General features: G+C 56.1%; 1 protein-coding gene across 4 annotated transcripts in view; it reads left to right on the top strand.

The window, feature by feature from the left end:
• The window catches only part of RUBCN (rubicon autophagy regulator), a 32,330-nt gene extending 12,837 nt beyond the window's left edge, over positions 1 to 19,493 (top strand). For 2 of the 4 annotated variants that reach the window (XM_065640572.1, XM_065640570.1), the window contains exons 3-22: positions 1,093 to 1,176; positions 2,063 to 2,222; positions 2,394 to 2,500; positions 3,070 to 3,210; positions 3,429 to 3,585; positions 3,811 to 4,359; positions 6,462 to 6,557; positions 6,721 to 6,836; positions 7,372 to 7,573; positions 7,935 to 8,036; positions 8,824 to 8,898; positions 12,064 to 12,124; positions 13,118 to 13,250; positions 13,609 to 13,754; positions 14,117 to 14,181; positions 14,732 to 14,970; positions 15,380 to 15,441; positions 15,640 to 15,793; positions 16,173 to 16,266; positions 17,030 to 19,493. In XM_065640572.1, the coding sequence (XP_065496644.1) occupies positions 1,093 to 1,176; positions 2,063 to 2,222; positions 2,394 to 2,500; positions 3,070 to 3,210; positions 3,429 to 3,585; positions 3,811 to 4,359; positions 6,462 to 6,557; positions 6,721 to 6,836; positions 7,372 to 7,573; positions 7,935 to 8,036; positions 8,824 to 8,898; positions 12,064 to 12,124; positions 13,118 to 13,250; positions 13,609 to 13,754; positions 14,117 to 14,181; positions 14,732 to 14,970; positions 15,380 to 15,441; positions 15,640 to 15,793; positions 16,173 to 16,266; positions 17,030 to 17,193 (2,907 nt within the window). In that variant the 3' untranslated portion in view covers positions 17,194 to 19,493. The remainder of the gene's footprint in view (positions 1 to 1,092; positions 1,177 to 2,062; positions 2,223 to 2,393; positions 2,501 to 3,069; positions 3,211 to 3,428; positions 3,586 to 3,810; positions 4,360 to 6,461; positions 6,558 to 6,720; positions 6,837 to 7,371; positions 7,574 to 7,934; positions 8,037 to 8,823; positions 8,899 to 12,063; positions 12,125 to 13,117; positions 13,251 to 13,608; positions 13,755 to 14,116; positions 14,182 to 14,731; positions 14,971 to 15,379; positions 15,442 to 15,639; positions 15,794 to 16,172; positions 16,267 to 17,029) is intronic. The other 2 variants (XR_010606546.1, XM_065640571.1) reach the window with 2 other exon arrangements.
• The last annotated feature ends 270 nt before the right edge of the window (positions 19,494 to 19,763 follow it).

The following is a 19,763-nucleotide window of genomic DNA, read 5'->3' as shown; positions in this document are numbered from 1 at the left end:
TTCCTCTGACGCTTGTGAAAGAGGAAATAGAGATGGAGGAAAAAAAAAAATCAGCCTTTTGGTGAAGAGAGACGTTTTGGGGCTGTGTTTACACCTGGTAGGGTGGTGAGGAAAACAGCAACTCTGCTGCAGTTCCTCTTTAACGCAAAGAATAACTAAGAAAAAAACAACTCGTTGTCTGAATAAAGCTGAGGCAAACAGCAGCAGAGAGCTGGTAGAAACGCAACACCAGTTTTCTTACCTGGGGTGCTCAGCTGCTCTGGTGTCCTTGGTGGTGGCTTCCATCAGGAGACAGCAGTGGCTGCTGGTTTTGCTATAAGGTGTTTCCACGTTGCCCTTCGTGTCCCCTCGCTGAGGTCTGGCTCTTGGCGCTGCGGAGGCGTCAGGGCTCCCTCCGGGTCCTGCCAGAGCAGGAATGGGAACAGTGACTCGGGAACTTGGTCAACCTTGAACTTGGCAGACCTTCAAAGGACCAAGGACGCATACGTGACATGGCCACGCAGAGTGGTTGGGAGGACTCGGGCAGAGCTGAGCCCCCAAACACGCTTTGTTGTAGGTGCAGCTGGCACCTGAGGTCCGTTCCTGTCTCCTGTCCACGTGCCCTCGCCTGTCTGGCAGCAGAGGTGCAGCTTCTGCTCCCCAATCCGCCGATGCGCTGCCCTTGGGATCCGTATTGCACTGCCGCAGGGGTGTGAGCCCTTCAGAGCCATGTCCTATCCCTGCCCTTAGAGCTCTCCTATCTCCATGGCGTGATGGACTGGGATCTGACCTGGTGGAAGAAGAGAAGCTCAGGGGATCTGTTGTCTGGTTGCCTGTGGGCTGACCACAACTGAGGGGTCACTGTAGGAGGGACAGGAGACAACTTACCTACATCAAGCCGGTGTTTTTTGACTAGATCCCTTGATCTACAAAACTGCATTGTACACTCGTGTTGTTTCTCTGTAGAGCAGTGCTGCTCTTCCTCTGTCTGTGTTCTGGCCCCTCTTGCTGGGGTTGGGGACTGTCCTCTCATGGTAGCCTGGGGCTAATGGGGGATGTTGTCGTTGAACTGGGACGTGGGTGGTGGAGTCTAACGGTGCCTGTCCCGGGCAGGTGTGCTGCAGGCAGAAGGATTACTGGCAGTTTGTGAAGGACATTCGCTGGCTGAGTCCCAGCTCTGCTCATCACCTGGAGAAGGTGGGTTTTGGTGGGGTGGCTGCATGTACCCAGTGGGGATAGTGGCGCCTTGGCTGATGCCCTGGCGTGGGTAAAGTAGCTCCACGGCTTCTGGAGACTGAAGCAGCTGCGTGTCTGTGCCCAAGCCATGTCCTGGGAACTCGGCGTGTCTTGGGCTGAGACAATCGGCTGCTTATTTCTCCCAGGCCGGTCTCCAGCTCAGCTCAGCCGGCTGCAGCGAGCATCTCCAAGGGAACCAGCACAAGCAGCTCTTGTGTGTGTGCAGGGGTGATTTGTGCATCTGTGCAAATCTCTAAAGGTCAGGGCCATCGCGTTTCTGGGTTGTGCCTAGACCATTTGGTTCTCCCGTTCCTGGCTTGTGCCGACCGCTGGCGCATGAGGATTTTCTCGTTCTTTGGTTGCCCCGTGCTGGTGTCCACAGCTCCTACCATGGCTGGGCACAAGAGACTGACCACTGGTGGTCCCTGTGTCCAGCCTGCTGCTGGGGGAATGTGGGATGTGACCCCAGTCCAGCTCTACAAGCTGCAGCAGCTCAGCTTCCCCAGTTAATGTGTCAACAAGGATGCGATGGTCACCACTGGGGTCAGGTTGGATTTGGGAGCGTGGGGTCCCTCCATGTCAGGAGCGAGGCACACGGATGGGAGAGCGTGCCGGAGAAATTCATAGTGCTGGTGGCTGTCGGAGGACTTTGGTCACTGGCTGACCTTTGAAGCCTTGTTCCTCCCTGGTGCTTTTGTCTCCCTGGTGGCTGGGGAGCTGCTGGGACGTGTCCTTCCTGCTGGCGCTGACAGTTATCAGAGGGGGAGCCAAAGCCATGCGGCAGAACAATCCCTGCTCCCCCCCTTGCCTCTGCATGCCTTAATCTGTGCCTGGCATCCCTCCCCAGTTCATCAGCCTGCAGGAGAGCGGCCAGCCCAGCCCAGAGGGCCCGGGGGACCAGGCCATCGCGCAGCTGTGGCTGCAGCACAGCCTGCAGTGCCACTGCCTGTCGGCACAGCTGCGACCGCTCCTGGGGAACCGGCAGTACATCAGGAAGTTCTACGCAGGTAAAGAGCAACGGGCCTTTTCCTTCTTATTAAAAAAATATCAAGCTAGTGGTGTTTCCAAGCCACATGGGAGGGAGGAGGGATGGCAGAAAAAGTGGTTTGTGTGTGAGCAACCAGCACTGTCAAACCCGGTGAGAGGGCCCCCCACGACCCGCAGTTCTCTCTCCGCAGACACTGCCTTCCTGCTCAGTGACGCCCACGTCACGGCCATGCTGCAGTGCCTGGAGGCTGTCGAGCAGAACAACCCCAGGCTTCTGGCTCAGATTGACACCTCCATGGTGAGTTGAGGTCCCAGCTTTTCCATCTGGCTCTCTCCAGACACCGTCTGGCTGTGGCTGCTCGTGTGAGGTCTCATTCAGTACACATGGAGCCCCTGGACAAGGGGCTGGCCTTGGAAGTAGCAAAAGGAGCTCCAAGAGGGGAGAAGAGCAGTGAACTGGTCCCTGAGCTGCTGGTGTGAGCCTGGCAGGGGTTGGGGTGGGGAAGATGGCTGTGTGGAGCCTGTAGTGAGGTACCTCACATCCGGCTGGCATCGTGGATTTGAGTATGAGGACCTGAGGACTGGTTCCTTGTAAGACACACCTCCAAGATACCTCCAACAGTGTCAGGTTTCAGAGCGGGCAGGCAGAGCTTCACAGTTGTAAAGGTCAGCCATCCTCAGAGGGGACGGGCAGCACCAGGACACCTGGGTGCCCACTCCTGCTGGTGACGCCAGTGACCCCTGTGCAGCCCCGCGCCAGCTGCCCCCTCCCCAGAGGCGGGGAACAGCAGCTGCTTTCTTTGCACAGAGCTCCCCAGAGGAAGGCAATTAATGAGGCTTCGTTAAATGGGGGCTGTGTTCTTTCAGCTGGCTGGCACGTCACTGCCATCCCTGTGTGCATCGGGTCCTTCTGCTGGGACAAGAGAGCTGTGTGACTGCGACGCTGAAGGACACGAGAGCCATCTGCCTGGGGCGCTGGGCTGCCTGGATCATTTCGCTGGGAGCCTGGTAATTTCCCGACGGGAGCCTGCGGTGTAGCTGTGAACAAAGAGCCGCTTCCCTCCTTCACCACAATGCTTTTCCCTCCCCATCCTCCTGCCCCCAGCGCTGCCGCATCCTTCACTGGCTGCTGAGCAGGTGCTCGCAGGTCGATTCCTTTCTCTTGCTGCTCCTTTGTCATGTAGCCCTGTAAATGCTGATTTATTAATGATGCCACCTCTCTTCAGCTTACCAGGAAGAGTGATGGTCCACCTCCAGTGACCAAGAGTCAGAGCCTGACTGCCCTCCCCGCGTCCCCGTACGTCCCCGCTCCAGGCTGTGCGCAGCAGCGCTGCTTTGGGTCCTTCTCCAGCCTCCAGCATGCAGCCTCCTCTGGCCTCTCAGGTAGCGAGGGTGGGCTGGGAAGCTCAGGACAGACCCATAAAAGACTTTGCCTTTTTTTCTGCTCTTGGCTTCATTGTGGTGGATGGGTGCAAGAAGATGTCTGCCCACCTTGGGAGGGAGATCCCTGGCCTTTGCTCATGGTGGGTGGGTGAGCCACAGGCTTATTGCCGTAGAGTGCTCTGCTTGTGCCAGGGTGTGTGACTTCCTGCTCCTGCCTCTGTCCAGACAGGAGACCAGCGAGCTCCTCCGTCAGCTCCGGTGCCAGCCAGCCCCAGGAGTGCTGCCCGTCCAGCCGGTCCTCCTCCTTCAGCGAGGGCAGGTCCCCTTTGGAGCAGCCCGGCTCTGTCAGCACCTTCCACATCCCCTCACCCAAAGACCCTTTCTCTCTGGCCAGTGAGATGAGCTCCAGCACCACCAGCCAGAGCGAGGACACTTGGACGGGGAGTCAGGATGATCCGCAGAGCGACGCTAACGACGGGCCGGAGTACCTGGCCATCGGGAACTTGGGGCGCCGGGGCCGGGCGTGCAGCAGCGCCAGCACCAACAGCACCAAGAGCAGTAGCTCCAAACTCTTCTCCTCCAGCAGCTCCCAGAAGCTGGACTCGGTCTCATCCCTGGGGGAGCAGGGGGCAAGTGGAGGTGGAAGCAGGGGCCTGAGCCTGTTGCGCCGGTCCAGCTTCTCAGAGGGACAGTCGTCGGCTCCCCAAAGCATCCTCAAGAAGAGCCATGTGCGCTCACACTCTGACACCAACGTGGCTTCGGGGAAGTTGCACGGTAACGGGATGGCCTTTCTTGGACGGCTTTGGGGTGTGGGAGTCCCTGGTGCCAGAGGCTGATCCTGGCTGCCCCTTTGACTCCATGGATCAGGTCGGCGAGGGGAACAGTGGGCGAGCGATTGGGAAGTTTGGTCTTTGCCCTTAGCTTTCCTGCTCCACACTGGAGTGATGGGCTGACATCTTGCTTCCTGGAGTGCCCTGGGCCTGACTGTTGTTGATATTGGCAGCTTTTACCAAAAACTTGGAAAATAGCAGCAATGTCATGGCATTAGCTGTCCTGCTTCTCTGCTGGCCATGCCTGGCTGGGGCATGAGGCCATGGCAGGGCACTTGGGCTCATCCTACTGGTAGGTTGTCGTCCTGCTGGTAACCTTCTGGGTTCTCCTGTGCCCTGGAGTGGGTGAATGCACGGTGGGAGTGGGATGTGATGGGACAACCAGTCTGGGGGAGTCTGCCCCACCAGTGCTGTCTTCATGGGAGAAGCGGAGGTCCTTGCTGAGTAGTAACAAGTCTGTCTCTGTTTTCTCTTCCTTAATGCTGCCCTTCTCCTCTGTCTGCCCAGGAGGCCTCAGGGATATCACCATTATAATAGAAGATCCAGTGGCAGGTTTGGGAGCCAGTATAACAGCCCTTCATCAGTGATCATTGCATCAAGTTCAGGATTTCCATCAACCCATTACTGTCCATTTAGAAAACAAAAAAACCCTCTTCCTTCTGCCCCAGCTGGTGCTTTGAAGGGTGGTCAGGTTTATGCATGCGACCTGACTGAAGATCCCAGCTTGTTTTTTGGGAGCAGTGGACCGGACCCAGAAGGGTGCCCAGCTCCCCTGCATGGCATTAGGGAGCGTTGGCCGCCGAGTCCCTGAGCTGTGATCCCTGCCCTTCCCTCACTCCGCCTTGGGAGCCAGGAGAGGAGAGGTTGGAAGGGACCTCTGGAGATCATCTAGTCCAGCCCACCTGCTAAAGCTGGTTCACCCAGAGCAAATCACACAGGAATGTGTCCAGGCGGGTTTTGAATGTCTCCAGAGAAGGAGACTCCACAACCTCTCTGGGCAGCCTGTTCCAGGGCTCTGGCACCCTCAAAGGAAAGAAGTTTCTCCTCATATTCAGATGGTACCTCCTGTGCTTCAGTCTGTGCCCGTTGCCCCTCATCCTATTGTTGGGCACCACTGAAAGGAGTCTGGTCCCATCCTCTTGACACCCACCCTTGAGATATTTATAAACATTGATGAGATCCCCTCTCAGCCTTCTCTTCTCAAGGCTGAACAGACCGAGCTCTCTCAGTCTCTCCTCATAAGAAAGGTGCTTCAGACCCCTCATCATCTTTATAGCTCTCCGCTGTACACTCCAGTTGGGGGGTTTTCAGTCTCTTTGAGCAGTTCTCCAGTCACTCAGCTGCTCCATCTGGACGCTCCCCGGGGCCATGGCTCTCCGTGGAGCACCAGCCGCTGTTGGTCCAGCTCCTGGCAGTCCCTGCTGGCTCAGCCCAGCTCAGACCTGGACGGTGGTGTGTGCGTGGAGCAGAGCCCGGCCCACAGCCCGTGTAGGTCACCTTGGGCACTGCAGCCCCGGCTCCAGGGTTGTGTGCAGGGAACCCTGGCTTCTAGTTGAGCAAGAGCATGTCCTTCAGGTGCCTCCTTTTGCTGTTGTCCAGGCTGCTTTGCAGTGCTGGGAGCCCCACAGGTCCCTTGGCTGCTCAGGTTTCCCCTTGTCTCCTGGCTCTCTGCCCTGGGGATCACTCTTCCCTCAGAGATGCTCCAGCAGGATGAAGGGGCTGGCAGAGGCCCTTGCTGGAGGTTCTTGCATCCCCCAGCCCTGCTAGGGGTTAAAGAGAGGAAGGCTCGGGACTTGACTGCTCCATGGCTCTCATGAGCTTCTCTCCTTCTTTCCCTTTCTCTTCTCTTGCCTGAAATGCCCCTTGAGCTTTATTCTCTCCTGGGCTTGCCCTCAGCCATGGCACAGAGCAGGAGGGTGTCCCTCCTTGCTTCCCATCCCTTTGTGCCTGTCCGTGTGATGTTGAACCCCTTCCATTTCACCCTGCGCTCTGGGCTGGGCACCCTGGGGATACTGATGTCTCTCTGGTGTCATCTTCGCTTTCCAGAGTCCCATGGCGATCCAGGCGGAGGGAGGGGGCCGGTCTCTGCTTCCACCCAGAGCAGCGAGCTGAGCACACCCAGCTCCCTCTACATGGAGTACGGTGAGTGCATCCAGCCTCAACCGGGACACTCGCTCCTGGTCAGGCTCCGCCATCGGCTGTGGTGGCCTCAGCTGCTGGCACCTGCTTGTGAGATGCTGGTTGGGCACCGTAGCACGGGGTGAGCGGCAGGTCCTTCCATCATATCTTTGTCTCTCTTTTCTAGACTCTGGCCAGTACCTGAGCTCGGGAGAGGGGATGTTCAGAAGACCCTCGGAAGGGCAGTCCCTCATCAGCTACCTCTCTGAGCAGGACTTCGGCAGCTGTGCAGACCTGGAGAAGGTGAGGGAGGCAGCAGCAGCCTGTGTGCGTTGGAGAACGTGTCTCACTGCAGGTTCAGTGATACTTCCTTCTGTGGGGAAGATAATCCCATAGTATTTCCTGCTGTAGAGGTGTGCACAGAACTTCAAGGCTGAGTTCCTCAGTGGTGTCTGGCAGCCAGGACCTGCCCGTCCAACACATGTTAGGTTATGGTTGGACTCAATGATCCTGAGGGTCTCTTCCAACCGAAATGTTTCTATGATTCTATGTTGGGGCTCCTCAGGGACATGTGCTAACTCCCTGGAGGGGATGTGTTGCACACCCTTGTCATAGGATGCCCCTTGTGTTTTGTGAGTATTCTGGTGCCCAATAAGGCTTTAGTCTCTAGGTCCTCATGGAAGAGTCAGGTTTTGTGGGGCTGGCAGGGATTAAGGTCTTTCTACCACCCTCCATGAGTAATAAGCTCTTTCCTATTACAGGTGGGGAACAAGATTTTACCAAGCCTTCCTAGTTTTTCCATGGTAGAGCCTTGAATACTTTTGCTCTTGCCTTGCAGGAGAATGCCCACTTCAGCATCTCAGAATCCCTGATCGCTGCCATTGAGCTGATGAAATGCAACATGATGAACCGGCAGCTGGAGGAAGAGGAGGAAGACAGCGACAAGGAGATCCAGGAGCTTAAACAAAAGATTCGCATTCGGCGCCAGCAAATCCGCACCAGGCACCTGTTCCCTACCTGCCAGGAGATGGGCTCAGACAGTGGGTGATGTCTTTTAGGCTCGTCAGGTAGCGGGATATGGGTTTTCTGCGGGTTGCCTGTCCTTATGGCATCCTGCTTTCCTGCCCATTCGTGGGAAACAATCATATTGCTACCAGGGTGCTGCAGAGATTTGTGAAACTGCTGCTATTGAAGACCATAATGGGACTGATGTTGTACATAGATAACACTCGTGTGCTGCTGATGCTGAGTTATGGAATTTAATTTTTAACCTGTAGCATTTTCCATCCTTGACCTCTCCTTCTCTGCCCTGGCCATAACTGTCTATAAGCTTCTCCCTTAGCTGTCAGTGACCCTTCAGACCACTTCCATTGAGGACCTGGCTTGTTGCATTTCTCCCAGGTCTGGTGGCGACGGACAGCGGGTCCCAGTTCAGCTCCCATGGCTCCATGCGCCTCTCTGACTCCGGCTCCACGGAGGATGTGGAAGAGTACGAGATCCAAGGTAGGAGGGAATGCTTGCATTGGCTTCTTGCATAGAGACAGGCTTCTCCTTGGTGTGGTTGTGTTGAGGTCAGTCCTGCTGAAAAAGAGCATGTCCTGGCCTTCAGGGTGGCTTTTCCTAAAGAAATGGCTGAATTCTGAGCATGGGCAGAACAAGCCAGTTTCCTTCATGTGGTGGCATGACTTTCCTTCAAAATCCTCTGTAACCCTCTAGCTTTCAGTGCCTCTGAATGGTTTCCATTTCATGGCCTGGTCCCCACAGCGGCTGTCACAGCTGGAGAGGGCTGGGAGAGCTGCGGTCCTGATCTCCTCCTCCCCAGGCAGAAGGAGCCGTAGCTCTCACCATGTATATCTGGGGTGGCAGTGGTGGGCGCTGATCACATCCTGACCTGTAATACCTGTAGTCTTTGCTCCTGGCAGCTTGGGTGGCTGAGCTTATTGCCCACAGGAGGCCTGTCTGGCTCCCTGGGTGTCCCTTCAGAGCCTTGTTCATCCTCTGGGGTGGATGACTGATTTCTCAGCAGTACCTCCATCTCACTGACTTTAAAGAGAAGATGGAACAGTCCAGTTTCCAGCTAGAAACTTCTCATCCCGTGACTGTTGACAGCAAAGCCCTCATTTCAGTCCCTGAGGGCTGGATTTTGGGCTCTGCTTTGAAGCCCATGGAGGGGTGTGTGAATTCAATTCTGGGCTTCTCTTGTGTGAGTGCTGCTCTTGTGTTATGCCCTTACTCTTTGGCCTGGCTCAAGCACTGAAGTCAACTGTTTTGTCATCACCGTGTTATACAGATGGTAACGATGGATCTAACCTGATTCAAATGTCCAAGAACGGCCTCTCAGTGTCAATGGCTTCCTTGTTCTCAGGTAGTACCTGCAGTGCTCCCCTGCGGCATGCGTGCGTGTGTGTGCAAGGGGGGGGCGTGTGTGCACGTGCACACTTCTCAGAAACCCGCCTGATTTGGGAACTGTGAAGTGTCATCCAGACATCAGCAAGAAAAGCCGCGGCAAGATGATATGGCAGGATGGAGCAGAGAGGAAGCAGAGGAGCTCTGCCATGCGCTCCATCCCCCAGGGAGTTTTGCCATGCAGTATTTTGGATATACCAAAATGTGCCTGCTGTGGTGAAGACCTGGCTTGCCTGGGTTAGCGCTCGGTGGGCCGATGGCTCAGCTTTGTGGCTCTGTACCTGCTGAAGCTGAATGCTGAGCCTGGGCTGGATGAGAAGAGAGTCCTCTACAATGTGGGACCAGGTCTCCATCCCAGGTTCCTTGGGGACCATTATCCTGCCTCACATGGCAGAGCTGTTTTGCTGTAGTTCTGATCTGAACCACAGTCAACCCTTCCTGTCCTGCTCAGACTTGACTTGGAGAAGAATCCTTCCAGAAACAAGTTCTGGAGGGAGAAGTAGTGAGAGCAGACAGGGCGCAGGTAGTTTGTTCACCCTGGAGGTCCCGGGCACCAGGGTCATGGGCAGCCAGGTCTTGCTTAGTGTTTTTATAGCTTGCAGTACTACTAGATAGTTCTTCTGGTTTGCTGGCCACATTTAAATAACCTTCATGTGCTCTTTCTTTGCTTTAGCAAGTGTACAGCCTACGTGGGCTGCTGCTGATCTTCCCTGTCAGACATTTGTCACCAGCACGTTGCTCCTGGTGATGCTGGTGCTCAGAGCTTCCCCATCTGCTGTGTCCTGTGTTTAATCCAGGCTCATCCTGGCCTGAACCTGGCATATGGGGGCTGGGGTGACATCCTTGGGTTTGGGGGCTGTTCATGAGTCTATCCCAGCTGGTGAAAGCGTTGGCAGCAGAGGTGTTTTGGGCAGCTCACTGGAGGCGTTTGGGGAGTGTCTGCAGTTAAGGGAGTGGTGGCAGGATCCCAGTGCTGGCCCCTGCGGGAGCTGGGGGTCAAGTGTGGGTCCCTCTGCCATCCCTGAGATGATGGCAGTGCCTGAGCATGCTGGCTCTGCCCCCCCGTAACGCGTAACCCAGACTGTGCTGTGTGTGACCTGCTCTTTGCTCGTGTTTGTCATAGTCTAGGACCATGTGGTGCCTTCCTGCACAGAGCTGAAGGCACCAGGGCATGGCAGCTGTGTCTGACCAGTGTCGTACGTGGTCAGGAGGCTCTGTTTGCCTGAATTCCCTGTTTTCTGCAGCTAGAATTCCATTTGCATGATGTAGATGTGCAGATTGCTTAGCATTAGGATGCTTTCCTGTGCCTGTTTCTAGCAATGGATGTCAAACAAGGAGGGTCAAGCATCCATGCTGAACTCCACTAGTGTGAGTCAAGTGGATGTCTCCTTCTCTGGAGACATTCAAAACCCGCCTGGACACATTCCTGTGTAACCTCATCTGAGTGTTCCTGCTCTGGTGGGGGGATTGGGCTAGGTGATCTTTCGAGGTCCCTTCCAATCCCTGACATTCTGTGATTCTGTGATGTCAAGAGGATGGGACCAGACTCCTTTCAGTGGTGCCCAACAATAGGATGAGAGGCAGCGGGCACAGACTGAAGCACAGGAGGTTCCATCTGAATATGAGGAGAAACTTCTTCACTTTGAGGTGCCAGAGCCCTGGAACAGGCTGCCCAGAGAGGTTGTGGAGTCTCCTCTGGAGACATTCAAGACCTGCCTGGACATGTTCCTGTGTGATCTGCTCTGGGTGAACCTGCTATAGCAGGTGGGCTGGACCAGATGATCTCCAGAGGTCACTTCCAACCCCAACCATCCTGTGATTCTGTGAGTCTGTAAATTTACGGGCAGGACGGGGACTTGTTCCCCTTGCTACCAGGGCAGCCCTGCTCTTCCTGGGTGAGCTGACAGTTTGGGGGTGTCTGTCTCTGCTCAGCCAGGCTGCGATTCCCTGGGCCGTGGTGTGCAGTTGGTACCTGGCCAGGAATGATGGGCTCTGTGCGGGTCTGTGTAGCTGACCTGCATGGGGTGGAGGAGCAGGGACCCCGAGCTGTCCCTCCCCTAGCCAGGCACTGGGCCACTGGGTTGGGGAAGCTGCTAGCCTGTGTTTTGGGGTGGTGTGTTCACTGCAGACCCCATTCCTAGAGCTCCCCAGAGGTACAAAACAGGAGACCTGCTGAGCCGAAGGCTGTGACATTGGCCTCTCTTCTGTCCTGACCTGTAGTACTTTCCCCTCCCATGCCCGTCTTCCCTTTTCTGGGAGTCTGTGATGATGCAGAGTTTCTGCCTGCCTTGCACTGCTAGAAGGGTCTCCCAGGGTCCTTCTGCGGTTCAGATGAATTCGCTGTCGGGGTTTAACAGCAAAACCTGCTGGAGTGAAAGAAAGAGATGAGTGATGAAGGTACCGCTGGGTCCTGCCTGGTACCCAGGGCTGGCACTGAGGAGGGATGTGGGACAGCTCAGGGCTGTTGGGGAACTGATGTGGGGGGTAGGGAGCAGGACCCCAGTGTCCTGCACTTTATGTTGGATCTCTTCTTCCTTGGGAGGGCAAGGCAGGTCTGTGGGCTCTGCAGAGGGCCGGTCGCCATGGCTGCTGGCCCACTCTCTCGTGGATGCTGACACGTCTCTGGAGTGCTGGGCTCAGGCTGCCAGCCCCAGCTGTGCAGTCATTGCCAAGCTGTGGCCACCGTCTTGTCTTATGGGTCGCAGTCAAGTAGAGAGAAGGGCTCTGCATCCCATTGCTAATCCTTTGCGGCATCTATACTGCCTGTAGAGAGCTACTAAACCTTCTTGCTAACCTTGCTGTCCTGCCCTCCTAGCTCCTGTGTGCGTACTGGCCATGTAACTGCTAGGACTTGGTGTGTGACCTGTACTGGCAGCCACTTGTCTCCCCCAAACCCCAGGCTCACTGTTTTCACAGCATCCCACCATGTCCTTCCCTTATGACTCCAATAGGTGACTGATTAGACTGCGCCTTTCCTTGTTGCTCCATGTCACTGGTAGACGTTGATGCTGTAGTTCACATGCTTTTGAACAGCTTGATGAGTTTTGCAGTGAAGCTTTGGTTTGAAATGAGTGTGTCCCCTTGCCCTGCCTTGCCTGCTCCACCTTGTCTGTTTGTGATTCAGATGCAGACATCAAGAGGAATCCAGACTCCAGCAGGAAGTCCTTTCTCTCCTCGGAATCCATGTACGTCTTCAACTTGTGGTGGGACATCTTGGTACCAAGTTCCCCTTCCTGCCCAGCTCTGCTTTTCCCTGTGCATCAGCTGTTGTTTTGCACTGGAGTGGACATCCTCCAGCTGGGTCCTAGTCTTAAATCTGAGAAGCAGCACCTGAGATGATCAGGATCATTCACATGTTACATGAGCATGAGGTAGATGTGATGTGAATTGGTGTTGGGAGAGATCTTCATACCTCCTGCTAGGTAAGAGGCTGGGGAGGGAACCTGGCGTAACCTGGAGCATCCAGACTGGCTGTTGGCTTGCTGCTGGCTCTGAGCCTCCCCTGTCATCCTCTCTCAGCTGGGACAGCTTGTTACACTACCTGGTACTGCTACTTCTCTCCATCCCTCGCTGCAGTGCTGTGGCCCAGAGGTGGAACTGCTGGCACACGGTGATGCTCACGAACTCTCTGTGCAGTGCAGCAGCAGCTTAAATGTGAAGTGCTCAGTCCTTTCGTGGTACTGCCCTGGGGTGGAGAGGCGGGAGCTATAGGGGGTTAAACCACCTGTTCTAAGCACAGCTGCTGTATTAATGCTCTGAAAACAAGACCCCTTTGGGATGCAGGGACCCCTTTGCTCATTGGGTGAGATACAAAGCTGTGTCCATGCTTGGCACCTTCTCGGGTAGGTTTGTACTGGGAGAGCGGTCACTTTTGACTCGTACAGACATTGGGTCTCTCTTTGCAGCTTCCCCTGCAAACAGGCACAGGTTTTGTTAAGTAAGATATGTTTTGCTTGCCTTTCTAAACAGTTGTGGTTGTGCCCTTAGCCAGCTTTGCTCAGGGGCAGCTGCAAAGACAGAAATCAATCACGTACATCAGTTCTAAGCCTACATGGCAGTGCAGAAATAAGCTGCCAGAGTTGAAGGGAGCATCTTTGGCTTGAGCTGGGACCAGAACAGGGGTTGTGAAGAGCACAGAGCTGTGAGACCTGATACTAACCACTCCCTTTGCTGTTTAGATCTCACTCCTTCCTCAATTCCAACTCGGCAGAGGCCGTGGCCATGGGCTTGCTGAAGCAGTTTGAGGGGATGCAGCTCCCGGCTGCCTCTGAATTGGAGTGGCTGGTCCCCGAGCACGATGCCCCGCAGAAGGTAGGGGTGTGAGTCCCTGGTCAGCGGCTGCATTTGATCGCTCTTCCCTGAACCCCTGGCTTCAGCCCAGTGCCCAGAGGCTTTGCTGGTCCCAGTGGTCCCTTGTGGAGCTGGAGGAGGGGTTTTGTCCAGGGTCCAGAGATGGGTGCAGCCGAGTGGGGCTCTGCCACTGGAGCCTCCTACAGCAGAGTGCCCGGATCCCTGGGGACATCCCTTCTCCAGCCCCACACAGCTGGAGCAGCAGCTCGGTGCCAGGCAGTTTCCAGGGGGCTGCAGCTGCAGGTTTCTGGCAAGGCAGCCAGGTGATTGCCTCTGTGATACCAGGCAGGGATCTGACCCTCTTGCCTCCTCCTCCCAGCTCTTGCCCATCCCCAACTCTCTGCCCATCTCTCCTGATGACGGAGAACATGCCGACATCTACAAGCTGAGGATTCGGGTGCGTGGAAACCTGGAGTGGGCCCCACCGCGACCGCAGATCATCTTCAACGTTCACCCAGCCCCAACGTAAGGACTCGTGGAGCAGAGGGCACTTGGGGGACCTGCCCTTTCCAACTCTTTTCCATCAACACCGAGGCTGATAATCCTCTCCTTCCCACTTGGCTGCCAGGGTGTCCCTGCCCTGTGCCTGTTAGATCCACAGTGGTCACCACCAGCAGCTGCTGCTGTGAGATGGAGCCAGTGCCTGCGGTTGGTGCCTTTGGTGTGCACGGCGACACAACAGGGCTTTCCCCTTGGCTTTGTTGTCCACGCTTAAGTGGCGAAACATGTGGCCATCTCTGCCATCCAGCCTTGTGCCGGTGCCTGTCCTGTGGTGCCAGCTGCTGTCAGGGCTGGACTCACACATGTCATCTTCTGTCTCTGGGCAGGAGGAAGGTGGCCGTGGCCAAGCAGAATTACCGGTGTGCAGGCTGTGGCATCCGGACTGATCCTGGTGAGTGCTGGGACTCTGACCTGTAGCTGGAGGGTGAGGAAGAGCTGGTGAACAAGTGGGAGGATGCAGAATGGGTGGGTGGTGGCAGAACTCAGCACAAGGTCACTGGGGAGATGCTGCGCTGCCTTTTCCAGCTCTGCCTGCACTTCACTGTGCACCACCTGCAGAGGAGTCACCTTCCCCAGAAGGTCATGGAGCTGGTGGAAACAAAGAGCAGCCAGCCAGCCCTTCAGAGGATGTTTCAAATGTCGACTATTCTAAGACAAAGTCATTTGCTGGGGTCCTAAAGCTCCTGGCAGGTTCTGCTGTGGGTACAAGCTGCACAACTCTTTGCCCAGCCTGAATATGGAGGTAGATGTGGCTGCACAGGACCAGACTGTGGTCCAAAGGCTTTTTCAGTCAGCAGGGCTGCTTGCAGATGCCAGTGTTGAACACTCTGGGGCTGGAGGAGATACTGGCAGGGCAATGCTGAGCAATGTTGGGAATCTGCTATATGGCTGGGCAGACCCCGTGCCTCGGCTGACCTCCCTGTCCTCTTGGGCTTGGCCAGATTACATCAAGCGGCTGCGGTACTGCGAGTACCTGGGGAAGTATTTCTGCCAGTGCTGCCACGAGAACGCCCAGATGGTCATCCCCAGCCGCATCCTGCGCAAGTGGGACTTCAGCAAGTACTACGTGAGCAACTTCTCCAAAGATCTGCTGAGCAAGATCTGGAGTGATCCGCTTTTCAACGTGCAGGATATCAATCCTGCCCTGTACCGGAAAGTGAAGTCCCTCAACCAAGTGTGGGTAAGACCCTTTCCATGCTTTCCTGAGTGGGATGTGGGTGAGATGGGTGGCTGCCAATTGTAAACCATATTCCAGGGAAGCTGAGGAAAAGCGTGTATTTCCAATTTTGAGGCTTAAAACCCCAGCACCATGTGTTTCCATTCACATCTTGTTCTTTGTCCAGTAACGCAGGAATTTCAGAAGGAAATTCGTGGTGTCTGCGTGGTGTCCAGCTGGGCTTTGGTTTATCTCCTGGGGCATGTGATGATGGTTCTGCTCGCTTTGCCCTGCGTGGTGTAAACACTTGGGTAGCAGGGGAGCAGCAGCTGAGGAGCAGCAGTTGTTTCACCAGTGCAGAAATGGGGCAGACCTGCCTGGCCAAGGACCATGCTCTGTTTACTGATTCTCATGTTCCCACCTTCCTCTCCAGCTGCTGCGAATCCAGCTTTTCCACATGAAGAACATGTTTAAGACCTGCCGGCTAGCTAAAGAGTGAGTCCTGGGCTGTGAGATGAAGCTGTTTTGTTGTCCGGGATCTGTCCTGTGGCAGTTTGCACTGGGGATCTGTGCAGATGGTGTGATGAGCAACAGGGGGAGCGAGGAGTGGAGGGGGAGGGAGAGCAGAAGCAATGGAGAGAGGGGGCTTAGTGGAGTCGCTTTGCTCTGAGCTCTGGTTTCTCCATCCTGCAGCCTCCTGGACTCCTTTGATGCGGTGCCCGGCCACTTGACAGAGGATTTACACCTCTACTCACTGAGCGACCTCAGCGCCACAAAGAAGGGGGACCTGGTTCCTCGGCTGATGGAGCTGCTGAAGGCAGGCAGCCTGCACGTGGAGAAGTGCATGGTAAGGCCTCCTCGTCTGCCTCCTGCACGCTCCTCACCCTGGGGAGCACCCTTTGGAGCAGGCTTTGCTGCAGAGATAACCGATGGGGAGGCCTTCAGCATGCAGGGCAGCGACCGAATTAACTGATTCAGTGCTAGCTGCTCCTGCCTGCTCCACAGAGCTGCTACCCAGCACGTGTGGGATGTTTCTTTTACCCATTTTGGCTCTCCCTTGCCCCTGAGACATGTTGATTCTGCCTCGCTGTGCTCCGTGCTGCAGAAGGGCTGTCCCATGTGGTTGGAGCAGGGCACCGTGTCCTGCTCTGCTCTGCCTCCTGCCCAGCTTGCCAGGGAGAGGAGCATCATTTAGCTGCTTTTTCTGCACCTTTTTCTCCTTCTAGCTGTGCCAAGCCAAAGGCTTCATCTGTGAGTTCTGCCAGAATGACGGTGACATCATCTTCCCGTTTGAGCTCAACAAGTGCAGGACGTGTGAAGGTGAGATGCTGGGGAGAAACAGCGAGGGGACAGACCCTGGGGCCAGCAGCATCTGCCTCTTCAGTTTTGAGTGGCATTTGTGCTAGCAAGAGGTGCAGAGCCAGAGCCAGCCAGACCAGGGTGCCTCTGTGCATGACCTGTGTCTCTGCACGTTATCACAGCAGCAGATCAGCATTATATTATAATGGTGTTTGGCCAGAGCTGCTGGCAGGGTGGGGTGTGTAGGTCCCTTCCTGACCATGTTGTGTGAGCAGAGGGAGCCTGAAGGCTTCGTCTCTGTGCCCTCCTGGCTGCCAATAAATCCCCGAGCCCCTTCAGGAGCCATCCTTGATAATACCCAGTACTGATGGCCAAGCAGAGCTTATCCCTGCAACCTGGGACCAAACTCTGAACTGGCTTGAAATGGCTCGTGACTAAATGCAAGCCTTGGTTTGGTGAGCACAGTGCCAGAGAAAACTCAGGGCAGAGTTGCTGTTTCTTTGGAGAATCAGGAAAGTTTGGGGAGGGACCTTATGCAGAGTCTGAAGCCTCCTGCCTGTGCTTCCGAAGGCTTTGCAAGCTGGTGCAGGGACCCTGCAGTGTGACTTCTTGCTGTGACCAGAACAGTGCTGGATCCCTGCTTCTGGTGCTTGTTCTGCCATGGCTTTGGTTTGAAATATCCTCCTGGACGAGCCAGGAGCATCCCTCCCCGGAGTGTGGCGTGCCGGGTGGTCCGTGTCAGCCCTTGCCAGCCCTCAGCCATGTCTCCCCATCTCCCCTGCAGAGTGCAAAGCCTGCTACCACAAATCCTGCTTCAAGTCCACCCGCTGTCCCCGCTGCGAGCGGCTCCAAGCCCGGAGAGAGCTGCTGGCCAAGCAGAGCATGGAGTCCTACGTCTCTGACTACGAAGACGAGCTGGAGCAGCCAGAGACCATCGCAGCCACATGAGCATGTTGCAGCAGAGGAGCAGATCACGGATTTATGTGCGTGGCCTTTGTCACCAGAGACTGAGCCATGTGGACTTGAGATGAGGAGGACCATCCAGGCCTGGAGTGCTGTTTCAAAGGGATCTGCTTTCCCCCGTGCAGTAGTGCTGGGCTGGGGAAGGGACATCTTCCATCATCTGGGTCTGCTCCAGTTACCACTCGTGCTCCCCGATGCCTTTGTGTGGGGAAAGGCGGCTGCTCCTGCCTGTCCTGCAGGCAGAATAGGGGCCTTTCCAAGCAGTCCCTCATGCTGGATCAGGCAGGGCTGTGCTGCCAGTCCCTGCGCCCTCCTCCATGGCAGCATCTCCCGAAGGGTCGGCACGTTCTGCTCATCAGCTGGCTATGAAGAAGCTCCGGCCACATCTGCTCCTCAGAGCGGGTAAATCGGCTCTCAGAGTCCTCTGAATCCATGCCCTGCTGCTGGGGGGGGGTGTGCACGGACGGAGGGTGGAGATTTGGGGTTGGTTGTACATTTAACAGTTCCCTTTCTCAAATCTGCCTTGGGACACTGCCAGAGAGCAGTTGCTCTCTCTCCAGGATCAGAGCGTAGGAGGTGGCAGTGGTGAAAACCAGATTTCTGCCTCGCTTCTCTGTGCTGAGCTGCTTTCCCTGCCCTCACCTGCAGCCGGTGCTGCTGAGGGGCATCATCCCCAGAACAGCCACACAAGGGGACTGGTGCTGCCGGGCTTTCGGTGGAGACAGAGCCCCATGGTTGGAGGATGCGGTAAGAGAGGCTTCTAACCCCGCTTCCTTCTCATTATGTCAGTCTGTCCTCTCAGGAGGACATGTCCTCCTCCAAGGGCGACATGGGACCTCACTCTGGTGGCACCAGGACCTGCCTTGTATGCAGATGCCTTTTGCCCGAGACCCATCAGGATGTGGGTCAAGGCTCAGCCCTCTGGCTGCATCCCCCCCGCCTCCGTCTCGGTTTGTTCTTTTAGGTTGATTTTTGGTTTTTAATCTGCTGGATTTGGTTTTATTTTTTTAATGCGGTTGTTTGTATTTTTAACTGTGTGTTCTCACCCAAGCGGGTGCTGCTTGAAATGCCTCTTTAGGGAGCATGCAATCTGCTTGGGACTCACCGGTGTAAAACCCCCAGGGCTGCCCTGCTCCTGGTTCCTCACCCCTGGACGGGGCTGGCGTTTGCCTGATGTCCCCTCTCCCAGCAGATCTCCTGCTGCCCTTGGGAGAGGGGTCCCTGAGCCAGGCAAAGCCTCGGGGCTGCCTGGCTGCAGTGCAGTGGGGCGGTCAGACAGCCCGCTCACAACGGGGGGTGCAATGAGGGAGAGGGATTTAGCACTGGGGTGCCGCAAAGGGTTGGTCCTTCGCAGCATCCCTCGCAGTGCGATGTTTTAGCCCATGGCACGGGTGGGCATCCAGCACCACCTTAGCAGGGGTGGGATGTGGGGTGGCAGAGGTGTTTGGAAAGATGGTGTGGCCTGTGTAAGTGCAAAAGGGCGCTGAGGGACTGGCGAGCAATACACTGGCAGGAGGCATCCGGGGCAGTGGCTGGATGCTGGGATGTGCCTCCTCCTGGGCTGTCCCTGGGGAGGGTGGCAGGGTTAGGGGGAGAGGCTGGGACCAGGAGAGGTGACCACAGGGCTTGGCTGGAGAGGCCAGACTGCTGCATGGCAGCATCTCCTGTGCTCTGCAGCATCCTGACAAAGCCACATCAAGCTCGGGAGAGGGGATTCAGCTCCCTACTCGCTGGCCTGGAGTTTCGCCTCTTTCTGCCTTGCTCCTGCTTGTTTTCCCAAGGGGAGCAGCTTCTCTCCTGCTCACTCTCTGTCTCTGCGAGCCCTAGGGCTGCCAGAGGCTGCTCTGCTTTGGTCCTGCCAGACCCCAAGCTGAACCTTCCCGCTGCCGCCTGGATCTGGCATCCCCTTCCCTGGAGCTGCCTCCGCAGCACACCTCCATCACCCTGTTTTATTTGAAGCACTTTACTGTCATGGGACAGCAGCTGGGAGGCTGCCCGTGTCCCTTTCTAGAAGCACTGAGGATGTTTAGAGAAGAGTGAAGGGATTTTGGTTTATTTGTAGTTTCCACCCTCCACCATGGACTTTGTCTGGAAGGAGCAGGACTTACAAACCCAGGCGAGGGCTCCAGGGCAGGGTTGTGCCCAGCACCGAGTGCTACAATTAACACTGGAACTGGTCAAGGCAGCGAGAGAGAGGGGCTGCCCCAGCCACCAACTGGAGCCCTCCCCACAGGACTGTTGCACAGGAGAGCAATGAAAATGCCGTCCCTAATAAACTAAGTTAATACGGGGCCTGGTTGTGTCATGGCATCATTTCAGGTGGGGTAATGGTAGGTGTCGCCCCACTTGGGGAATTGCTGCAGTGGCTGTTGGCCCCTGGGGCAGGGAGGGAGCTGATGGCAGAGAGGGGACAACTTGTGCAACTGGCGATGCATCACCAGATGTCACGGGGAGGGGCGGGTTTGTGGCCTCCCCCTGCAAACTGCACAGTGGAGCCACTGAGTAAGGGGCTCTTCATGATGCCTGTCCCCTTCCCGAGCCCACCTTTGCTGCTG

Source organism: Caloenas nicobarica, chromosome 8 (assembly GCF_036013445.1).
Source record: "Caloenas nicobarica isolate bCalNic1 chromosome 8, bCalNic1.hap1, whole genome shotgun sequence".
In the NCBI taxonomy this organism is placed as follows: Eukaryota; Metazoa; Chordata; class Aves; order Columbiformes; family Columbidae; genus Caloenas; species Caloenas nicobarica.
This window is presented reverse-complemented; position numbering and strand designations above follow the sequence as displayed.